At 42.4% G+C, this 19577-nt stretch overlaps 1 protein-coding gene across 11 annotated transcripts in view; it reads left to right on the top strand.

The window, feature by feature from the left end:
- NFIA (nuclear factor I A) overlaps positions 1-19577 on the top strand; it is a 250775-nt gene that overhangs the window by 175705 nt on the left and 55493 nt on the right. For 5 of the 11 annotated variants that reach the window (XM_066325386.1, XM_066325387.1, XM_066325385.1 and 2 more), the window contains 2 exons: positions 12101-12187; positions 13294-13332. The exons of 5 other annotated variants lie outside the window; for them this stretch is intronic. In XM_066325386.1, coding sequence (XP_066181483.1) covers positions 12101-12187; positions 13294-13332 — 126 coding nt within the window. The remainder of the gene's footprint in view (positions 1-12100; positions 12188-13293; positions 13333-19577) is intronic. One more of the 11 variants, XM_066325388.1, reaches the window with a different exon arrangement.

The following is a 19577-nucleotide window of genomic DNA, read 5'->3' as shown; positions in this document are numbered from 1 at the left end:
GGCTGCACCTATTGTCCATCCACAGCCCTTCCTCTGAGCTTTTCCTTGCTCTGCTCAGGCACCCTGATGTCTGTCTCACGTGGAGACTTTGCTGGGTGTACATCCTCCGTGCCTCACCCACCTGGGTGTAGATCCTTCATGCTTCACCCACCAGCAGCATGACCTTTCCCTTCGTGGCACATCAGGCTAGCAGTGATGAGCAAAGGACTCAGCTTTGAGTTTTTTTTTACAGATATTTCCTGCCACCAAGGGTGCAGCACTCTCCTTGTATGTCAGACATGACAGCCAAAGCAAACCCCAGCATTAATCCCATGTTCCTTGTGCTGTACTCCTTGAGTCTCACATCCATTTACCTGCACTCGAAAGCTCCTGGGGAGCTCTCCGACCTAAAAAGGCTGGAGTCTGCCAGAAAAGATGAATTTCCTTTCACAACAGGAAGGCTTAGGAAGTAAAACAAAGCAGACATGTAGTAAATTACTTCTGCTTTTCAAATACCTTTTGCGGTATCCTCCTTACCATTACTTTATCTCAGCACTTTCAGTACATAACTCTTGTTAACTGAGAAGAAGGGCAAGAGAGGATAAAGATGATGTTAGTAAGAAAATAAGGCAACATCACACTGGCTTTGAACTCCTGCGCAGAGCTGGCCTGTGTTCAGTTCTGTGGCAGCTCTGCTTGTAATGGGGGTAAGCCATAATTACAGGTATATGTTTTTTAATTCCATAATAAGCAAAGACTGAGTTAATGTATATCTGTATTCCACTTGTGCATTTTTTTTAATGCGCTCTCTTGATCCAGTCCAGGAGTAATGTTCACTTTGTGCTCCCTCAGTCATTTTGTGAAATATATAGATGGTGTTTGCCAAGTCTGCTTCCATTGTGTTTCTACAGCATGGCATGGAAAGAAATAAGATGCAAATTCAGAGTATCTTATTGGATTCTTTACTTAGATATTCTACTTGTTTCTTTACTTAGATCATCTACTTTATTCTTAGATCTTCTGCTTGTATTTCCACATAGTAGTTTAGTTCCTAGAGGACAGTAATCCCAGGAAAGGTACACGTTTGCACTCTTTGCACTTCTTGAGGTGTCTGAAGAGACAAACAGCTCTGCTTTGGTTGTGGTCTTGACCAACTTGGTTTGGAAAATGGCTGGAGCTCCGTGGTCTTTTTTCCACTGGAAGGCTGGTGTGGCTGTTCATGTCATGGTCATCCCCTTGCCCCAGCTCCACCCTGGATGTTCTGCTGCCATTATGCTGTGCTGGGCCTTTGTTTGTCTTCACCTTGAAAACCCCAGGAAACAACAAGGCTTTCAGTGCAGAAACCTTAAGGAATGAGTAATACCTCTTGCACTGCGTGGCTGACAGACATATCCACAATTCCAGGGGCTTATGAGGTTGATAATTTCACATGAACCTGCAGAAAGTTCGAGAGCTCCCTGTTAGACTGCTGGACTCATCTGTGGTGGTAACGATGCTTTTAAAGTCAGCCTCATGATTGCTCACTAAACCACCCAGGCTGCTGCTTCTTGTTCTCATGCCACCATCTATGGGACTGTCTGAAAACAGTTTCTGGGGAATTCCTGTGCATCTGAGGAGCTGAGATCTTATTTTGGAGTAATTTCCCTTGCAGTGTCAGTGACCCCTAACTCAACGGTGCCGTGCCTCTCCCCATGGCTGGTTATGGAACAACCACATGCAGGCAACCAGTCCAGAACTTGTTTCAATAATGCTTTTCTTAAATCTGGCATGGGTTTCTCCTCAGTATGCAAGAAAACTTCTCCATATTTACTGAGCTGAGAAACTTTTATTTATGCCATATGCATCAGAAAAGCTCATTCAGGCATAGTTGAGATGACCACAAGAGTTTGTTTTCAGTGTCTGTTTGGAATTATATCTTGGAAATTTGAGAGAAAGTGCTTTAAGGGAGATCCTAGATCATGCTCTTTATGCCCTAAGCACAGCTGTTGCCTGGCACTGCCTGGAAGATAAAATACGTGTGGTGTGTCCCAGCATCAGCAATGCAGAGTGTGTCTGATCTGTCCTCAGGCAAAAGGTCTGTGGGCTCATCAAAGGCCTTGACGTTGTGCACTAACTCAGAGCCCAGAGAAGTTTTCAATGATTGGGCTCCATTACTGCCAATGATTCAAGGGACTGACTGCAGAAAATATGATGAAAAACACGAGAACCATGTATTATAGAAAATAAGGAATAGAAAAATAATCCCTTTTCACTGGGAAAACATTCAACTTCAGACCTGGAGTATTCAATGTCAAATAATTCTCTGGAACTACTTTTCAGTGACTTGCTGCAGTGGGCAGTTTTCACTGGATCATAACCAGACACAGGAATTTCATGATCTTTATTAATTTCCTTGAGCTGAACTTTTTTGGATGCTCACAGGCCTACAGAAGAAAGACAAAGCCTAGGGAACATCACTTTCCCTCAGACCAGAGGAGGTGTACATCCAGGATCCCTGCCAGTTGTATTTACTCAGTATTTCCCAGATGTGACTTTGAATTGCCCTCTGGTTCTCAGTGTGTCAGGTCAGGCAGTCCCAGAGCTGTTCTGCCTGTACCTGCCTCGTGCAGCAGCTTCATTACACACCTCAGCACATCTCCCAGCAGGCACCCCTGCCATTTTTTCCTCCATTGAACTTAATATCCAAAGACAGTGGGAACATTTCACACAGAATGGTTCAGGCTGGAAGGGACCACAGTGGGGTCATCCCAGAGCACAGGGCACAGTCTTGAATATTTCCCGTGGGGGAGACTCCACACCCTCTCTGGGCAACCTGCTCAGGAAAGAAGTTGTTCTTCATGTTCAGGATGAACTTTGCTCTTTAACATGGAATTCAACAGGGCCCCACATGCAGGCAGCCACCTAAAAAGCTGACTCCAAATGAACAGGTAGATGCTTGGAGTGGTATGTATGATGGGAACACACTTCAAGGAGCTCCAGCAGCTGTAGGATACAGTTTTCCCTAAATGTCTTTTCCTTCATAAGAGTCCACGTGTTGCCATATCCCTGCTCTCTGCATTACAGTATCCCATCAAAACACAAGCTGCCCAGTGGTTTTCAAGAACATAAGATTTTTCTTTTCTTCTAAGAGCAATAACACTTATCAACTTTTACTGAAATACCATATCAGCTCCTTGTCACTGGCAGTCTACAGTTCCTGCCGCTAAAAGTTTAATGCATTTACAGGAGCACTTAGGCATCAAGACTTTGATATCACAATCTGTTAGTCACAGGTGCTACATGATAGGTTTGTGTTAGCACATTATAGATCTTTTATCAGATACTGCACAAAATGTGTGTGTTTCTCTGCCAGGCAATCAGAATCAGGCTGCTGCATAGCTGATGAGTTACTCACCAATATAAGTTGTTGTTTATTTTAAACAGAACTTTTCCCAGAACTGCACCTTAATGGATAAGTTAAACTCTTAATTGGTCAAGGCCAGTGAAGACCAGGAACTTAATGGAGCCAGGAAAAACGCAGGAGGTCCGTGGTGGTGCTTTGAGCATTGTCAATCTTTCACAGTGGCATTCGTCAAGTCAAGTGATTAACATTGCTCATTTGCCATCACAGACAGAGTCATTCTGACAGCAAATTACCACTGGATCAATAGCTCAGCTTGTCTTTGGCAATTCACGTAGTAGCATGAGACCTGTGACAACATGCCATGCTGCTGGCAGTGCTGCCTCAAAACCATGGAAGGAAGTTGGAGGTGTGGGAAGAGCTGCTCACCCGAAAGTCAGTTCAGATTGAAAAGTTCTAGATGTTTTCACATCCCTCCAGGGCTGCTTTTATTATTTTTCTTGTCCAGACACTGGACAACACAAAAGACATGGCCTTGGGATTCAGCCTAAACTGTACTTTCCATTTTTAATAAAATTAGTAATCCCATGCAAGTGTTGAAGCACATGCCTCAGCTTTGCTGTAATCCCCTGAGGAAAACATCCCTTCAGCATGGTCCCGGAGAAGTCGGGCGGTCGGTCAGAGTTGTGGCTTTGCTTCTTGCATCTAGTTCCAGATGTCAGGAAATGCATCATTTAAAAATGGAGATGGAGCTGTAGGAGTTCTGAGTTGAAAATGCAGAAAGAATTTTCCTGTAGTTATCGAATGAAAGCTGTTTTTGACTGGCCTGGTGCTAACACCACCCCTATGTGCTGCTTTCACTGACCTCTGTGACCGAGAGAAAAGCAGATCTTTTGTGCACTGTCACAGTGTAAGGTCACCTGGGGTATTTCTGTCACCAGACACAATTCACATCACCTGCATCCTTTTTCAGACATGTAGGAAGGATTTCCTGCATAGAAAACTATTCCCTGACAAAAGCTGGAACATTGCTTTGCAATGAGAGCAGCATTCCTGGCATGGCAGGGCTGTGTTGGTCATCCATGGGCCAGAGTTTCTTGGTGGACAAGCAACATTTTGCTGCCATCCATTGTTGATCAGAGAATCAAAGAATCACAGCTTGGTTTGGCTTGGAAGGGATCCCAAAGCCCATCCCGTGCCACCTCCTGCCACAGGCAGGGACACCTTCCACCATCTCAGGTTGCCCAGAGCCCCATCCAGCCTAGCCTTGGACACTTCCAGGGATGGGAAGCCCTCAACCTCTGTCCACAACAGCCCACAAAATCAAAGACAGTGATGTGTCTTGGGCTTCACTTTTCACTACCACCTTCCTTGGCACTGGGACAGAAGCAGACGCTTTATTTCCACTGGTGAGCTCTGAAAGACAGAAGCTCCTCTGGTTGACTCTGGCTGTGCATTTCTTGCTGATTTGGGATCTGTGGAACCTGAATCTTTGTGATCTCCAGACAGCTCTCTGGACCCAGAGATCCTTGAAGATCATCTGATAGTGCAGCATGGGGCTGTTTAGTTGCAAAATGGCATTAAACACATTAAAAGTAGTCTTCCAAAAATTGAACTAGTCTTCTTGTTTGCTTCTGGGACCAATTCAGGATGTTGACTTGGATCTATAAACTCTCCTATAGATTAGATCTTGGTTGGGAAATGGACTACATTCCTTTCATGTGCTGTCTTAGCAGTTGAGATCAGCAGACTTGCTTTTTCTAATGTGTTTGGAAAGCAGAAGCAATATTTTATCTCCTGTGGTATGCTGCTGGTATAGAAATGTTCAGGCTTATTAATTCTTCAGGACACAGGAAAGTCTTCATCACCTGTGTAGGCAGTCATGGGAAAGGACCCACTGCAAAGACTCCATTGAACTCTTTTTATTTTTTATTTTTTTGTAAGCAGCTGGAAAATATTAGTAATCCTCAGAGCCAATATACAGTGCATATTGAGAGCCAGTAAATGATGCATATTATTGCAAATTCCTGTGCACTTCTGCATTTTATAAAACAGATAACTAAAATACTCACCTAGCCAGATCGGTTCCCCCAGGGATGCACATTTCCAAGGAGAGGACAAACCAAAACCACAAGAACAGAACAAAATTAGCCAAATAGAATGGCTAAGTGTTTGAAACAAATGGTTTTAAGATCACTGAGTGAGGAGCATGACCTCCTTTTGCATCAGTCAAGGCAACTGTGAAACTTTGTGAAAGAAGCTCACCACAAAACAGATGCTGGGCTATCTTAGGTAAATAAATTACAAAAAAATAATAATAATCCCCCCCCTACACTTTTTACAAAGCACAGCTGTGTAAATATTGCATGAGACAGGGGAGAGGGGGAAGAGATGTAACATACACCCTTTTTTTATGCAGAAGTTCTGCTCTGGGCACTGTTTATTACCATTCCCAGTACACCCATCACTCCAGTGCCTAGCACACAGTGCAGCTACTGTACTCCCTGCACATGTTTGATCTTGGCTTTAGAGGAGAAAACAGGCTTTATTTTAAAGGAAACATTTTCACTCAGAGATAAAAGCTGCGAGAAGAGGTGTGAGGAGACAGGAGGAATTACAAGATCACGGAATGGTTTGGGTTGGAAGGGACTTTAAAAGCTCATCTCACAGGCAGGGACACCTTCCACTGTCCCAGGTTGCTCCAAGCCCCATCCAGCTTGGCCTTGGACACTTCCAGAAGATGGCACAGGACCAGGTACAGGAAGAAGACCAAACCTCATCTCTTTTTTTCCATTCTCTTTCTTTCCCACACCTTCTGCCACACTGACTTTAGATGTGCTCCTGCTTCTGCACCAGGTGAGGAGCAATCCTCCTTAATTTCATTGTGCGAGATGCATACTGCAATTTTCCTGCTTCTCAACTGCCAGATACAGCATTTCCCAGCCTACAGAAATCTGCCCACAGAGAGGAACAAATGTCTCTTCTCACCTAGACAGGCAGTCTTCTGTCTCTGAGCTGGTGGTGGACACTTAAGGAAAGATAACAACAGTAGGAGAGGCATCCAGTGATGCTTTTCAGAGTACAGCCTCATGGATTTTGGCAGCAAGCAGCTTGGTTTCACGAGCCAGAGGTTTTTGTTCACATCTGTGTGTTTGACTGCCTTCAGTGAACTTTCCTTTCAGAGATGTGCTTTTAACCCATTCTTTATTTTGGCCTCTACAACATCCCATGGCAGAAAGTTCCAGTTTTACTCAGTGCTGCATGAGGAAGAACCACTTCTTTTGTCTGCTGCTTGATAATTTTGCTGGATGCTTCTTAGTGGTTTTCTTTTTCACTGCCAGAAGTAGTGAATAAATCATTCCCCAGTTACTTTCTTTACTTTCCTTCAAGTTAAGTGCTGCCCAACACTTTGACCGCAGCAGTCAGCGAGCACAGGGAAGCACAGAAATCCATCTAGCAGCCTCTCAGCTCAGGTAACAATTTGGCTGAGTGGCTGCAGAGACATCTTATACCTGCAGAAATGCCTGTGTGCTGTGGCAGCAGCAGTGCTGTTCACCCCAAGTGGGTTTTCTGTGACCTCCACCCCAGAGCTCACGGTGTGAATGCAGTGACCCCCCCAGAGAGCCTAAAGAAGGGATGATGTTTTAAGTTCTTTCAGTTTCCAGCTTCAAAGAAACTTAAACCTCAGCATCTAGCATGGCTACAGCTCTGTCCTGGTTCCATCTTGCTCAGGGAAGAGCAGGAGATCCACAACATCCTCCACCTCTGCTTGTCCTCACCACTCTGGCACAGCTCTACTGACATCATCCTTTCTGCTCTTGCCTTACATCAGTGCTCGATGGTATTTTTAGTGTGATATACACCAAAAAGCATAACATAAGAGATCCTCTTGCTAAAATTAGCTGGAAAATTATAGGCTGTTTTACTGTTTTGTGCACAGTCTTCATTTGCCTCTATAGATGTGCGTGCAGATCTTTGAACCCCGAAAAGCCAGACAAGTGAGGTGCATCTGCAGCTCCAAGAGCAGCACTGTGGAAAAAATGGGACTGTTTTATCTCAGCAAGGGCTGGAGGCAGAATCTTGGGTTCCACTTTTAGGAGGGAAATACTTTTTTTAAAAAAAAAAATAAGGATTTACAATCAACGAGATTTGAAAAATATATATGTATGGATTATCTTTCTTCACATTTAGTGTTTTATTGCAGCAGCCCACGTTTGTTTCCAGGAGTATTATCCCTGATCCAGCACACTAATGCAGTACTTTGCTCTGAACAGGAGAAAGCACTTTGGATGTAGTCCAGGCTTAACCCTGTCTTAAGGCTTGCTTTTACTTTTAAACAAAATAACAGCAATTGGAAGTAAAGCATCATCCTGACTCTTCCTCTCAGAGAGTGGCCAATCCTACGTGTGAGGAGAAGCTTTGAGGCAGAGGCTGAGGCTCATCCCCACTTGGTTCATGACTCCTCTGCCTCTCTTTGCCCTTTCAGTCCCTACAACCCACCTCTGTTCTCCATCCTTGACTGGAATCCCCTCGGCCACACGTAGCCTAAAGGTGCTCTGCAAGGAGCTGCTCCTGGCTGTCCAAGCATCTTTCATCAGACTGATCCCTGAAAAGACCCCTGTCATCCAGGCAGGATTGCAAATTCTGGCTGTTTGGAGGTTTTAAAAATTAAAAGGTTCCCCCAAACAGCTGTATTTCACATGCAAATCCCCCGCCAAATGGTACCTTGTAAGTATTAAAGAAATTGTTTGTCCTCTGTTAAAAAATGATCATCTAGAAATCCATTAATTTGAGAGGGGGGAAGGTTTTAAGAGGACAAAGGAGGCTTACAAATGACATCTCTCCCATGCCCTGTGAACTGTTGTGCTATTGTGATTTTACAGTGCTATTTCTCCACTTTTTCTGGATTTTTCTCTTTAATGTTATGTGGAAAACCGAGAACAAAAACTGATGCTTAATTCTGTGTAAACAGTGGCAGTGACTGAATGGAGACTCGATGTCAAATATACAACCACCCTAGGAAAGTCAAAATCCCTTGCTTTCTCCTCTCTTCCAGTTGTGTCCTCTGTAAGTGTATTATCCATAAAATTAGCGATTTAAAAAGGCATCGAAACATTATTTTTCATATTCATAGCATCACTTTAAAAAAAAATGGTTAAAAATCGATTTGCTGGCCTCTTGGGGAAATGCTGTAATGTTTTTGGCTGTCTCCTACTTTCTGCTGCCAGCTAAAAGTACCATCTGGCTTGTTTAGGGCCCTTTTCCATATCAGGTGCTTCCAAAATTCTCCCCAACCAGAGGATTGTTTCGTTGGGTTGCTCTGCCTGCTGAGGCATGTGTCCTGGGCTGGGAATCCTACTGCTTCTGTTCCCTGCCATCTTGCTGACAGTGGTGTGTGTATGTTTGGGCACGGATCTTGCTGCCTCTCTCCCGAGGACATTTGCATCATTGTCAGCTGCACATATTAAATTGATATGCAGGGCTCAGAAACACGTATCCCATCTTTTGTCCCTTTGTTTGTGCAATTGTTGTGGTTTTAATTCTTCTTTGACACCTGGAATATCACAAAGCTGGCTGATAATCTGTTGGCTACTAAGGGAAATGACATTGATAGAAGGATAATGTGTGTCAGACTTATATCTCGATAATTGCAGACACACCCCGAACCCTCGCAGCTCAGGGAATGAATATCCTAAATCCATTATTAATTTGGAGAGTCGCATGTGGCAGTTGGCTGTGGTGTCATCCTCTCACTGCAAGAGTCACTTGCAAGGGATTTTAAGGCAGTTTTTTTGGTTGATTCTGCATGGCTGTGTCGATCTGTGCCTCGTACGAGTCGTTTTTGGTGCGTCCTGCTGCCATTTCGTGGCAGCGTGAGGAGCTGTAACAAAATGGGGTTGATGTCCTCACTCCTCACAGGAGGAAGGCAGCTCCCCACGTGCCTTCTCCTGCCCAGGAATACCATCCCAAGCAGCTGAGGACTGATGCTCTGTACGTGGCACCAGTTGATCCTCCTCACCATCCTTTGTTTTTCAAATTTACCAGAGATTTACTTGGAGATGGAAACACGCCCCGAAAGGATTTACGAGTAGATCTGAAGGGCTGTAGTTGCAAAGTCCAGACTTGATGTGATTGTGTGGGAACAGGAAGGGTGTTTTGGAGCAGCTACTGCCATAAGCTGTCTTGTCCTATTGCAGAAATGATCTGTGCCATACACTGCTGACTTTTCCTGTCCATCCATTAAAAAGTGAATTATGAAGAGTGCTGAGACAAACAGATAGGAGTTTAACCTTGTTAGTAAATATCAGGTGGCTGATATATACTGCTAGAATGTTACATCACAGCCTCGCTCTTCAATATAAGTTTATGAAATTATCTTGTTACTATATAAACTGCCTTGGCTGGGTACATTCTTCCAGAGGGTTATTGTTTGCTGGATGTTGGCACAGTAGCATGACTCCAAAGAGTCAGTTCACGATGTGGTGAATTTTAAAGACTTGGGAGATGGCCATATCTATTTTTCAGCAAAGGAATGAAAGCTTTTTTGCCTTTTTTTTTTTTTTTTTTCTCCTCCCCTAAGGTATTAAAAGTTTCAAAACATGTGCTGAAATGAAAAGGAAATAATAACTAAAGCCTGGATGGGAAGTGGTGCCTCAGAGTACTGACTTAGTTTATTTGCTTGTTTTCCCCCAAAATCTTAATATTTTAAGTACAAGTTAATATTCTAAATCAAATAAACCTGTTCTGTGAACTAGTAAGGTACTTGAACTATTATCACACATTATTCATTTATTTCTGTGTGAGTGCAATAAAAATTTTACAAGCTGTAATCTTGTTCTTTTAATAGAGAGAAAACTATGCAGAATATGTTGCTTAGAGTATTAGATAAGCTGCAGTATGTTAATCAAATATTTTCGTGATATGAGGGCAGTTGAGAAAACAGTACAATTTTTGCTAATGGCACTGGTAAGTAAACGGATCTATCATTACATTGTCATGAAAAGTGACATTGAGCAGAAACACCCTGCCAATCCCTAGAAGATAAGTATTTAATGTAATTAGACAGACACTGTCTCCTTTGTTGAACGTAGCATTAATCACCCAGAGAAGTCCAACTTCATATGAAATGGCTTTTTCTGATATGTCTTTGTATTAGAAAGCTTCTCACACGGTTTTGCCATGATGATATATTTGAAGAAACGACTGCAGCAGCTACATGGGTTTCCTCATGACACATTTCTTGCTGTTCTGTGTTCCATAATATTTAATTATTTTTATTTAGCAGTGTTGCATTATACAGCTGTGGCTTGTTCCTAAGTCTAGAAACCTACGTTCAATTGGAGCTGAACCTCTTTGAACCAGTGTAATGCACTCAAGTTATGAAATATAAAAGCAACACAAATAGCTTCCATTATGTTCTTCATTCCTTCCTCTGTGGTGTTAGCACAGGTTTATTGTTATGGCATAAGCAAAATGTTTCTTGCCTCGAATGCTAGTCCATAATATCACACACACACACACACAAACCAAACAAAAGAAAACAAAAGAAAAGAAAACAAAAACAACCCCCAAAAAACCCCAAACAACAAAAAAAGAAAAATAACTTCTTTTTATGAAAATCTCATTATTAAATGGATGAAAAATGTTGCCCCCTTCCAGAATTCATTGGCACTACATTTTTTTTTTCTCCTTTTTTTTTTTTTTTTTTCTCCCCCCCTCCCCTCTGTTGCTTGTAATTTGTACTGTGAAACGCTGTCTGGTTATGAACTGGTATCAATTTGAGTCAGTGCACAGCTGTGTCTTCCCACCTTCTCAGTGGTGCCGAGGGCTTTGAAGGGAAAGAAAAGGGTTTAGTCAGAGATGACAGCGAACTTCACCGGGTAACAGGTGGAGGTCAAGTCAGTTTATTTGTTGGGCTGAACAGAGTGCAGAGATGAAAAATCTCTGCCATAATAAGGTTTAGGAAGAAAATGCTGACTAGTCTAAGCTTTGATTCCAGCTGACAGATCCTTTTCTAGTGTTCATTACTTGATTTCACAGTTCAGGCAATTTTAAGAGGCTTAAAATTATGTTTCTGCTCTCCTCTATAAAACTTTCCGATCACTTTCTAATTTTTGCTTTAAGTAAAGTTATAGGGACTCCCTGATATATCACTCCTGCCTGTAGACTCTTACAAAGTCAATATGCCATCAAAAATGTAAGGATAAGCTTCTTTTTTTTTTTTTTTTTCAGACCCCTGCTTTTACTGATTCTTTTTAATAAATGAAGTAAAAAATTCACATGTAGGCACCAATTTGATTAGAAAATTAAAACTTCCTAAAAACTCCCTTGAACAGTAGATAGTAAACTAAGCAGGATGTTTAAGAAGCCAGTGTTCCTGTCTGAGAATATGGGATTTCTGTGCTAGTGAAGCCCAGAGTGCTGAATTTCAGTCCCCAGTGCCGGTGAGCTGTGCTCCATCCTGAAAGGGAGTCAGAGCCAGGCCCCGGAGAATCAGAGCAGAACGTGCTGACATTGTGTGGCAGTGCTGGGGCTGGGGTGACCACACACAAAGGGATTTCACCGGGCTCAGCTTTGGGTCTCTCCGAGTGCAGCCTCCTGCCTTTCCCCGTGCCAGCTCCTGGGAGGGACACGGAGGCGTTTCTCCTCTCCCATCCTTTTTCTTCCACCACCACCACCTGCTTCCTACCTGCTGGAGTGGGCAGAATAGGATTATCTTTAGCCATTTGCTAAAATCTTCCCCCTCAGACTTTCTATTACTTCTGCATTCATTCTTTGCAGGAAGAGGAAACTCACTGGTCAAACCCTTGGACACCAGAATAGTTGCATGCAGTTTCCCAGGGAGCCAGATAGCTCTAAAGCTTCCCAGTGAGTGACAGTTTCTCTCTTCTATTCTTCTGAAACATGTGTTTTACACATATACTGAAAAATGTTAATATCAATTTACAGCCAGATTCGTGCCTTTTTTTTTCTTTTTCTTTTTTTTTTTTTTTTTTTTTTTTTTAAGATTGAAAAAAAAAATCAAATCTCCCAAAGTATTTACACTTAGAGCACCTCAGCACACGTCACTTTTTTACGTAGGAAAAAGTGTTGGATGCTCTTATACACAAAACATCATTGGGCTTTTGGAAGCTGTTAGCTCATTCTGAGTTAGTGGCAAGAACGCTGGACTTGCCAGCACCAAACTGTGAAACCTTTTCTGTGTGACTGGTAGAAATCTCATGGGGTAGAAATCCAAAAAACAAAAAAAAAAACCAAAAAAAAAAAAAAAAGGGGAGGGGGGGGGGGATGTAAATCTGTGCGTTTGGATTCGAGCAGCTTCAATACCATGATATCAACTTTGTCCTAGAAGTCCTTGAATCACAAATCATTTGGGAGAGTGTTTTGGAGAATTACCACTGTATGCTTTCCCTGGTTTTTTATTCTTTTCTAGGCGTCCATTAGTTCCCACTGTCAGGGAGAGGATTCTGGACTAGGTGGATCCCTGTAATCTGATTTGGCATGGCTATTTTTCTGTGTTCTTAAGCTCATGAGATCAAGTTATGTAGGATTATTTCATAATGCCAGAGCAGCAGTTTCTGAGGTTGGACAAAGCTATCTAGCCAAAGTGTCTGATAAAAGAAAAATCCTGTCCCATACTGTAGCTTTCTTGGTCCAGTGAAGCAGCATCCTCACGCACACAAATCTTGTAAAGTTGCTTCTGATAGCTCCCTGTGTCCCTTGGTTTTTGTAAGCTAAAGTGCCATCTCCCTTTTACAGCTTAATTGAACCTAAATGCACCCATTTTCTGCAATGTGGTATTTTGGTAATTTCGCTATTTGCTCGTAAGTTTTCCCTTAAGCAAACTGAAAGCTTCCCCTTTATCACTTCACTGGGCCAAGATTTCACACAGTATCCTGCTTGCTACAAAATATGATAGTGCTCTCTCTCACCTTGTTTCTTTTTTCTTCTTTTACTTTCTTTTATAAAATCAGGATATCTAAGAAACCCCGAACACCGCGGAGCACTTCATGGTGGGTGTGCTTATTCAAACAATGCCAATGCTCTCGTTCTCGGTGCACAGAGTTTTTTGTGTTGGTTTGGGGGGGGAATGTCCCAGGTGCCTTCCCCACTGGTGTGGATTCTCCAGTGTCTAGTAAGGACAGAGCTCCTGCCAAGCACTTTGCCCAGAGTGCCAGTGCTGGAGGGAGCACTCACGTGTCACCTCTGCCCTTTCCCTGCCTGTTTTCATGGAATTTGCAGGGGGGTTTTCCCTGGGAGCCCTCTGCCTCTCTGCCAGGTGTGTTTCCACCTGCCCAGTGGGTGACAGAGGGCTTGGGCAGCTCCCAGGAGCAGACCTGCAGGCAGCAGGGCCATCCAGGCTCCTCTGGAAACGATGCCAAAGCCAAGCTGCCGTGCTCTGCCTTCCCTCGGGGAATCCTGGAGCCACTGGGAATGCAGAGAAGGGAGGCTGATCTCACCCGTCTGATTTCACCTGTGGGGAAGTGGTTTCAGTCTCTCTGCCTGGTGGTGGCAGGTCCCCAGTGCCATTCCAGTGTGCAACTGGACATGGACATTCCCAGGAAGGAGCACAGCAGCTGTAGGTCAGCTACAAATGATTTCTGGTGTTACAGAGTGTTCAGTCCCGTGACTGTCAAACACGGGCAGTCAGAGGGTAAAAACACCGAGAACCACGGGATGCCAAAACTGAACAGTTCCATGAGTACACTCCCGACCTGCCAAATTATAAATCCCTTGGTACAATGCACACGAATGCAGTTTGCAACTCCTTCTTCCTTTGGAATAACCTCATAAACTCTTCACCTCAAATTGTGCAGAAATCAGGTGGCTTTCCAGTCCGTGGTAAATCACCTGGGCTATTTTCAATCCTGACCACAGCTCTTTTATTAATTAAAACACGTGTTCAATGGCAGTGTACACCGATTAAATCTTCAAAACCAATATTAGCACCAAACTTAGTCTTGTCATCATAAAAGTCATTTGAAAACATTACCATGCAGTAACTGAGGTCACAAGTCGAGAAAAATCTGCATATTTACCCATCTCCATCTCATGCCTGGGGCGTTCAGCAGCCATCATTGTTATATACAGCCTGGGTAGCCAATGATGGTTTGATGACATGCAAATAATGAGCAAATGATTTTTGAGGAAAATATATAAATAAATAAACCCCCCGAAAAAACTTTACTCCATCCTCTTCAGTTACTAAGATTCCCGTTAGTATCACTCGCAATTTAGGATCCATATGCATCTCAGGAAGATATAGTTGAAACATAAATCTATTCTGGGTCTTTTACTTGCAAAAATATCATACCTCAGCTATAATCATATGCAAAGACTTTTTAGAGGGCTTTGTAAATGCCATCCAAATTTATGATGGCATTTTTTGCCTTGCAGCTATAGATGTTCCATCCCCAAAGCACCCACATAAAGGTATATTCTCCTATGGATGGCTGCAGTTTGTCCCTGCTGCTATATCTAATCTGCCAAGTGTGCTGAAAAACTCTCAAGTAGCATTTGAAATGAAACAAATGTAGTCATGAATTTTAGACGAGATGTCTAAAGACGTCATTAGAATTATTTTTTTTTATTCTTCTTGCAATATATTTATACAATGGAAAAATATGCCGAAGCTGACATTAACTCAAAGGCAGAATTGGACTGTTATCCTGCTGTTTATTGCTCTTCTCATTAAAGTTTTTAAATATATAACTCATGAGATTATGTTTTGAAAAAATTGGTAAGATGTTGAGTACTACCTTATTAGTTATTGGAAGAACTGCTTGGGTGGCAGAGCAGGAATGAAGCCTAACTTGAGCGACCTAAAACAATCCAGATGATGCTGTAAACACAGATACAGACAGACAAGGTAATACACTCTGTGAGAACGTTGTACCAAACAATTCAGGCAGACTTTCATGGGGTAGGATTTAAAAATAATTGCAAATATTGTAACGCTCGGCTTTAAAATTCTGAATGCAAGGTTGTCCATCACTATAAAGTGGTATTTCTCCTTGGTAAATGGGTTTGTGCTCATTTGCAAAGGAGAAGTTTCAACCCTTCTTTTCCCTAAGTGACATCAGAATTTTGACTCTAACTTGAATTATAATTTTTGGCTAAAACTTGCTGAGGAGTCCAAAAGCATTTAAAACCTAAAAGCCATTGAATCCATTTAATGCGCCTTTGGCACCTCTCTCTCTCTCTCTCTCTCTCAGTCCTTTTGAACATTCTGGTCCTCATTTTAATCAATCTCTTTTTATTAAGTTCTTTGGCTCATTTATTGTTCGTGCATTTGCTTTATTTTATTTGGAACATTTCTTTTGTAGTGTCTTGAAAAAGAGTTGTGACATTTCTTTTGGATGGCTTCTTAAGTATCTGGCAGTCACCTATGATACGATGTTGATGGGTACGGATAGATTAGCTCTGTTTTCCTGATGATCTGTCAGATGTCGAGTTCTGAGGAAACTGGATGTGTGTGTTGGTGATGCATATGCAGCAGTTTGATAAGTGGATAGAGGGGGAGCTTTCATTTTTCTTCTGTAAAAAATCACTGTTTATTAAGCTGGATTTAGCCTTGTGAAGCGAGGTGCTCCGCTGGCAGGTAGTTAATCAGTGATCATGGTAACTCCGGCTGCAACCAGGGGAGCCAGTACCCATTCAGAACGTGGAAACTAAAGAGCACTTCATTAGGATGAGTGAATTTCCATCTGTGTTGTATTTTGTGTATACTGGAGCAATTAATACAGTAAACTGATGGATGGCAGTCAGTGTGATCATATCTCGGCTGATGACAAAGTTTGCTCAGCACTAAATTGAACAGACTTACTATGACTGGCAGGAGCATAGCCGTCAACATTTCAAGAAGCTTGAAATTAGGAATTCCCCAGGAATTAAAAAAAACCACAATAAAGCAGCTGATCAGCCTTTCTGTTGGTACTGATTTCAGTGGAATTGCTGGAATAATTCACACAGAAGGATGAAAATTCCTTGAAAAATGCTTCCCATGTATCAGTTTTTGTCTTCGACAGCCGACTTGTTTTTCTGCATCATCTGTTTGTTCTGCATGTTGTCGAGTTCATGGTCCATCTGGTAATACCTGAGCTTCCATGATTCCTTTTCCTAGTGTGCCTTGGGAAGGAGGATCCAGACCATGTTTCACTCATAGCTTTTGTTATGAAATCTCCATCAAGAGTCTAGTGGCAGAGAGCTTCTGGGAATATTGGGGTAATTATTCAAAGGTCTTTGGAGATGAATATGAGCTGGTCTACCAATGTAGCTGACAAGAAGCGGAGTTGTTGTGTGAGATGTTGTGTGCAGGTAGAATAATGTCAGTAATTAATCAAGTGAAATTGGATGGATTTTCAGGTGTAGATTTGGAGAGAAGGGGGATTGTTCTCCTCTTGCTGTGACTCCGTTCACTCCATCAGAGTTAAACCTGATTTTTTAGTAAGGCACGTGGTAGGTACATGGAAAAGAGGTTCGCAGACACTTGTTTGTTCTGGGGAGGATTTGTGCATTCAATTCTCACGCATCATTTTCTGGTCCATTTAAATATATATCAGCCTCATACATGAACATTTGAAGACCTTTAGCTGTACTCAAGGAAGACTCTTATGTGGTGCGTTTCTAGTACTGGCAAACATAAGGAGGTAGAGGAATTAAACCCATCACAATGCTCCAGTGCCCCTTTAGAAGATGAGGAACACGAAGTTTTCCTGTGCACTCACTGATTAAACTTGGGCTGGAGGTTTGCGAAGTGCAGAGTTTTGGAAAGTCTTTCTACGGGACTTCAACATCCAATGGCTCCAGTAACCAGAGTCTCCCAAGGACAAGGATCCCATTTGCGCTTGCATTATGCATTTGAGCAGAAGGGTGTGATGCATGATGTGGAATGAACGAAATAATAACTCGTGTGTTTAGGGAAATGCCAAATTAATGAAAATTCAGAAGGCTCTAATGTTGAAAAAGCACACAAATTTCCTTGATAGAAATATAATGCTACTAACAGTTTCAAGATTATTGTTGTCTGAATTTTCTGCTTATTGTGTACTGCAATTAAAATTCTTCTCAGCTGAAAAACGGATGTCAAATTAATATTTCCTATTGGAAAAAAATACGAAAGTACACATCTTGTTCCATTTAGCACCATCATGGTCTTTGATCAGGTTCCCTCTGTCCAGTGAATAAAGCAGATTTATGTTAAAGGGAGCAGGCTCAGACCATATATGTTTGGCACACATATCGAATCACACGAACACAAGTACAGTGAGTTAAAGTAACACGCCTGAGCGCAGGCTCCCATCTGCATTTTATGCCACAAATCCCCTTATTTTCTTCTTTTTGTTCAGCAATTAACTTCTCCATTTATTCTGTAGTTAAAAACTGTCGTAAGATGAAAACAGACAAAGTCTGATTTTTTCCCCTCTCGCTCTAAATAACATTCAGAGGAGACTCAGACCTGGATTCTGAAAGCTGTGCTTCCTAAAAGTGCCAGGTGTGACTGTGATTTGGACAAGAGTCCTATCCACAGAATAGTAAGGAACACTTTTAACCCCCACCTGGGTTACCCAGCCGTTGTGTTCTGGCTGTTCTTGTTTATTCCTTGCTCAGAGCAGATGGATGGAAAGAGGCAGGGAACAGGGAGGATCCTTGGCTCCATTCCCTATCCACCGGCCAGCGCAGCTGAGACGGGCTGGGGGAGATGGTAATTTGTTGCTGCCCTGCACCAGAGAGCAGAGAGAGGAGAGCAGGGACTCAGAGGTGTCCTTAGAGCTGGCACTGCCCCTTCCTCAGGGTCCTGTCAAGTGCTGAAATCTGGTCTGCAGTGCAGTGGTCCCCAGTAATCGCTGGCTCCTGGGACCAATGCTGAGGAAAGCCATGCAAGGCAGCCCCGTCCTCCCAGGATGCATCCCCAGCTCTGCCCAAGCTACCTTCAGCCTTAACTTTTTAATTTCCTGCATCCCTGAGCAGCACAGGAGGGGCCCTGTGGTCTGGGGGCCGCTAAATGTGTTAAAACTCATTAGGTACGGAGCAGAAGACCCTTAAAACTAGCCAAGAGTCTCAAACGTGGGTGCCAGAAATTAAACACCTAATTCAATATTTAGCCATTTACCTTTAGTTCCTTCCTCATAGTTAATACACACTGTGCCTCCTCATAGGTGGCCTGATTTTTATAGGCACCTACAAGTAACTCAAGTGTTGAGACTGCTCACCTAAGTGAGACTTGTAGAATTCAGAGTTTTTCTGGGTGATTAAACAAGAGTCCCCTCGCTCTCAGCTCCCGAAAGGAGCTTCGATAGGATGACCAGCATTGTAACATATGGCTTAGCAAGGGGAGGATAAAAAAAAAAAGAGAAAGAAAAGAAAATGAGTATTAGAAATGGATGGACTAAAGAATACGCAGGATATATCAGGCACATTAACCAAACATATGGTGCTAAATGAGATATTTTTTTTAAATTGCAAAAAAATTGACATTCCTGGCAGTCTCAAGGATAATGTGACATGGCTGTGATAAATTTAGAAGAATGGGACATATTTTGGCTTGTTCTTGGAAACCTTTTTCTTGCATGCCGACTGTATTTCTTCTTTTATTAACCCATTCAAAGAATGTTTGAATTTTGCTGCTAGAGAGCACCATGCTAGCGCAACATAAAATGTGAATGATGCTAATTGCTTTGCACTGCCTAACTTTCTGTCATACCCTCCCCTCTTAAAGGACAAAACATGCTTTGGAAATGAGCTGGCAAGCTCATCTTCTTCTTTCTCTTGGTCAATATTAAGTGATGTAATTAAGCTCCTGTTTGCATATTCTTCTGAACTAGGAAGCAGCCATTTTTTTCTTGAGATCTGATGGATGTGATCACTCAAAATAAAATGTGTCATTACAAACCCCAAACAAAACAAAAACATGGTATAGTTGGACTGCTCCAAACCAATACATTTCAAAATACCCTGGGAAAAAAAATAAATAAATGAACCAAACTTGTGATAATAATGGCAACCAGAACGATAACAAACAAATAGAGCAAAAGTAGCAACCAATTATCAGCGCTTCAGTTTGTTTTCCTACTCAATTTCCCTGCATAGGGTTACATTAAAATCTCTGTTTTCACATGAAAGCCTCTGCCTCGACCTTATAAAACCCATCCCCATATGAACATGACACTGCTCAGCATTGCCACACTCAAGGTCATTCATCAGCTTCTTTGTAGCTCCTCAAGTTCCAGTATTTGGACACACTTGCTGCAGCTTTAAA

This window comes from Sylvia atricapilla, chromosome 9 (genome assembly GCF_009819655.1).
Source record: "Sylvia atricapilla isolate bSylAtr1 chromosome 9, bSylAtr1.pri, whole genome shotgun sequence".
NCBI lineage: Eukaryota > Metazoa > Chordata > Aves > Passeriformes > Sylviidae > Sylvia > Sylvia atricapilla.
The sequence above is the reverse complement of the archived record's forward strand: the minus strand, read 5'-3'. Positions and strand labels throughout refer to the sequence as shown.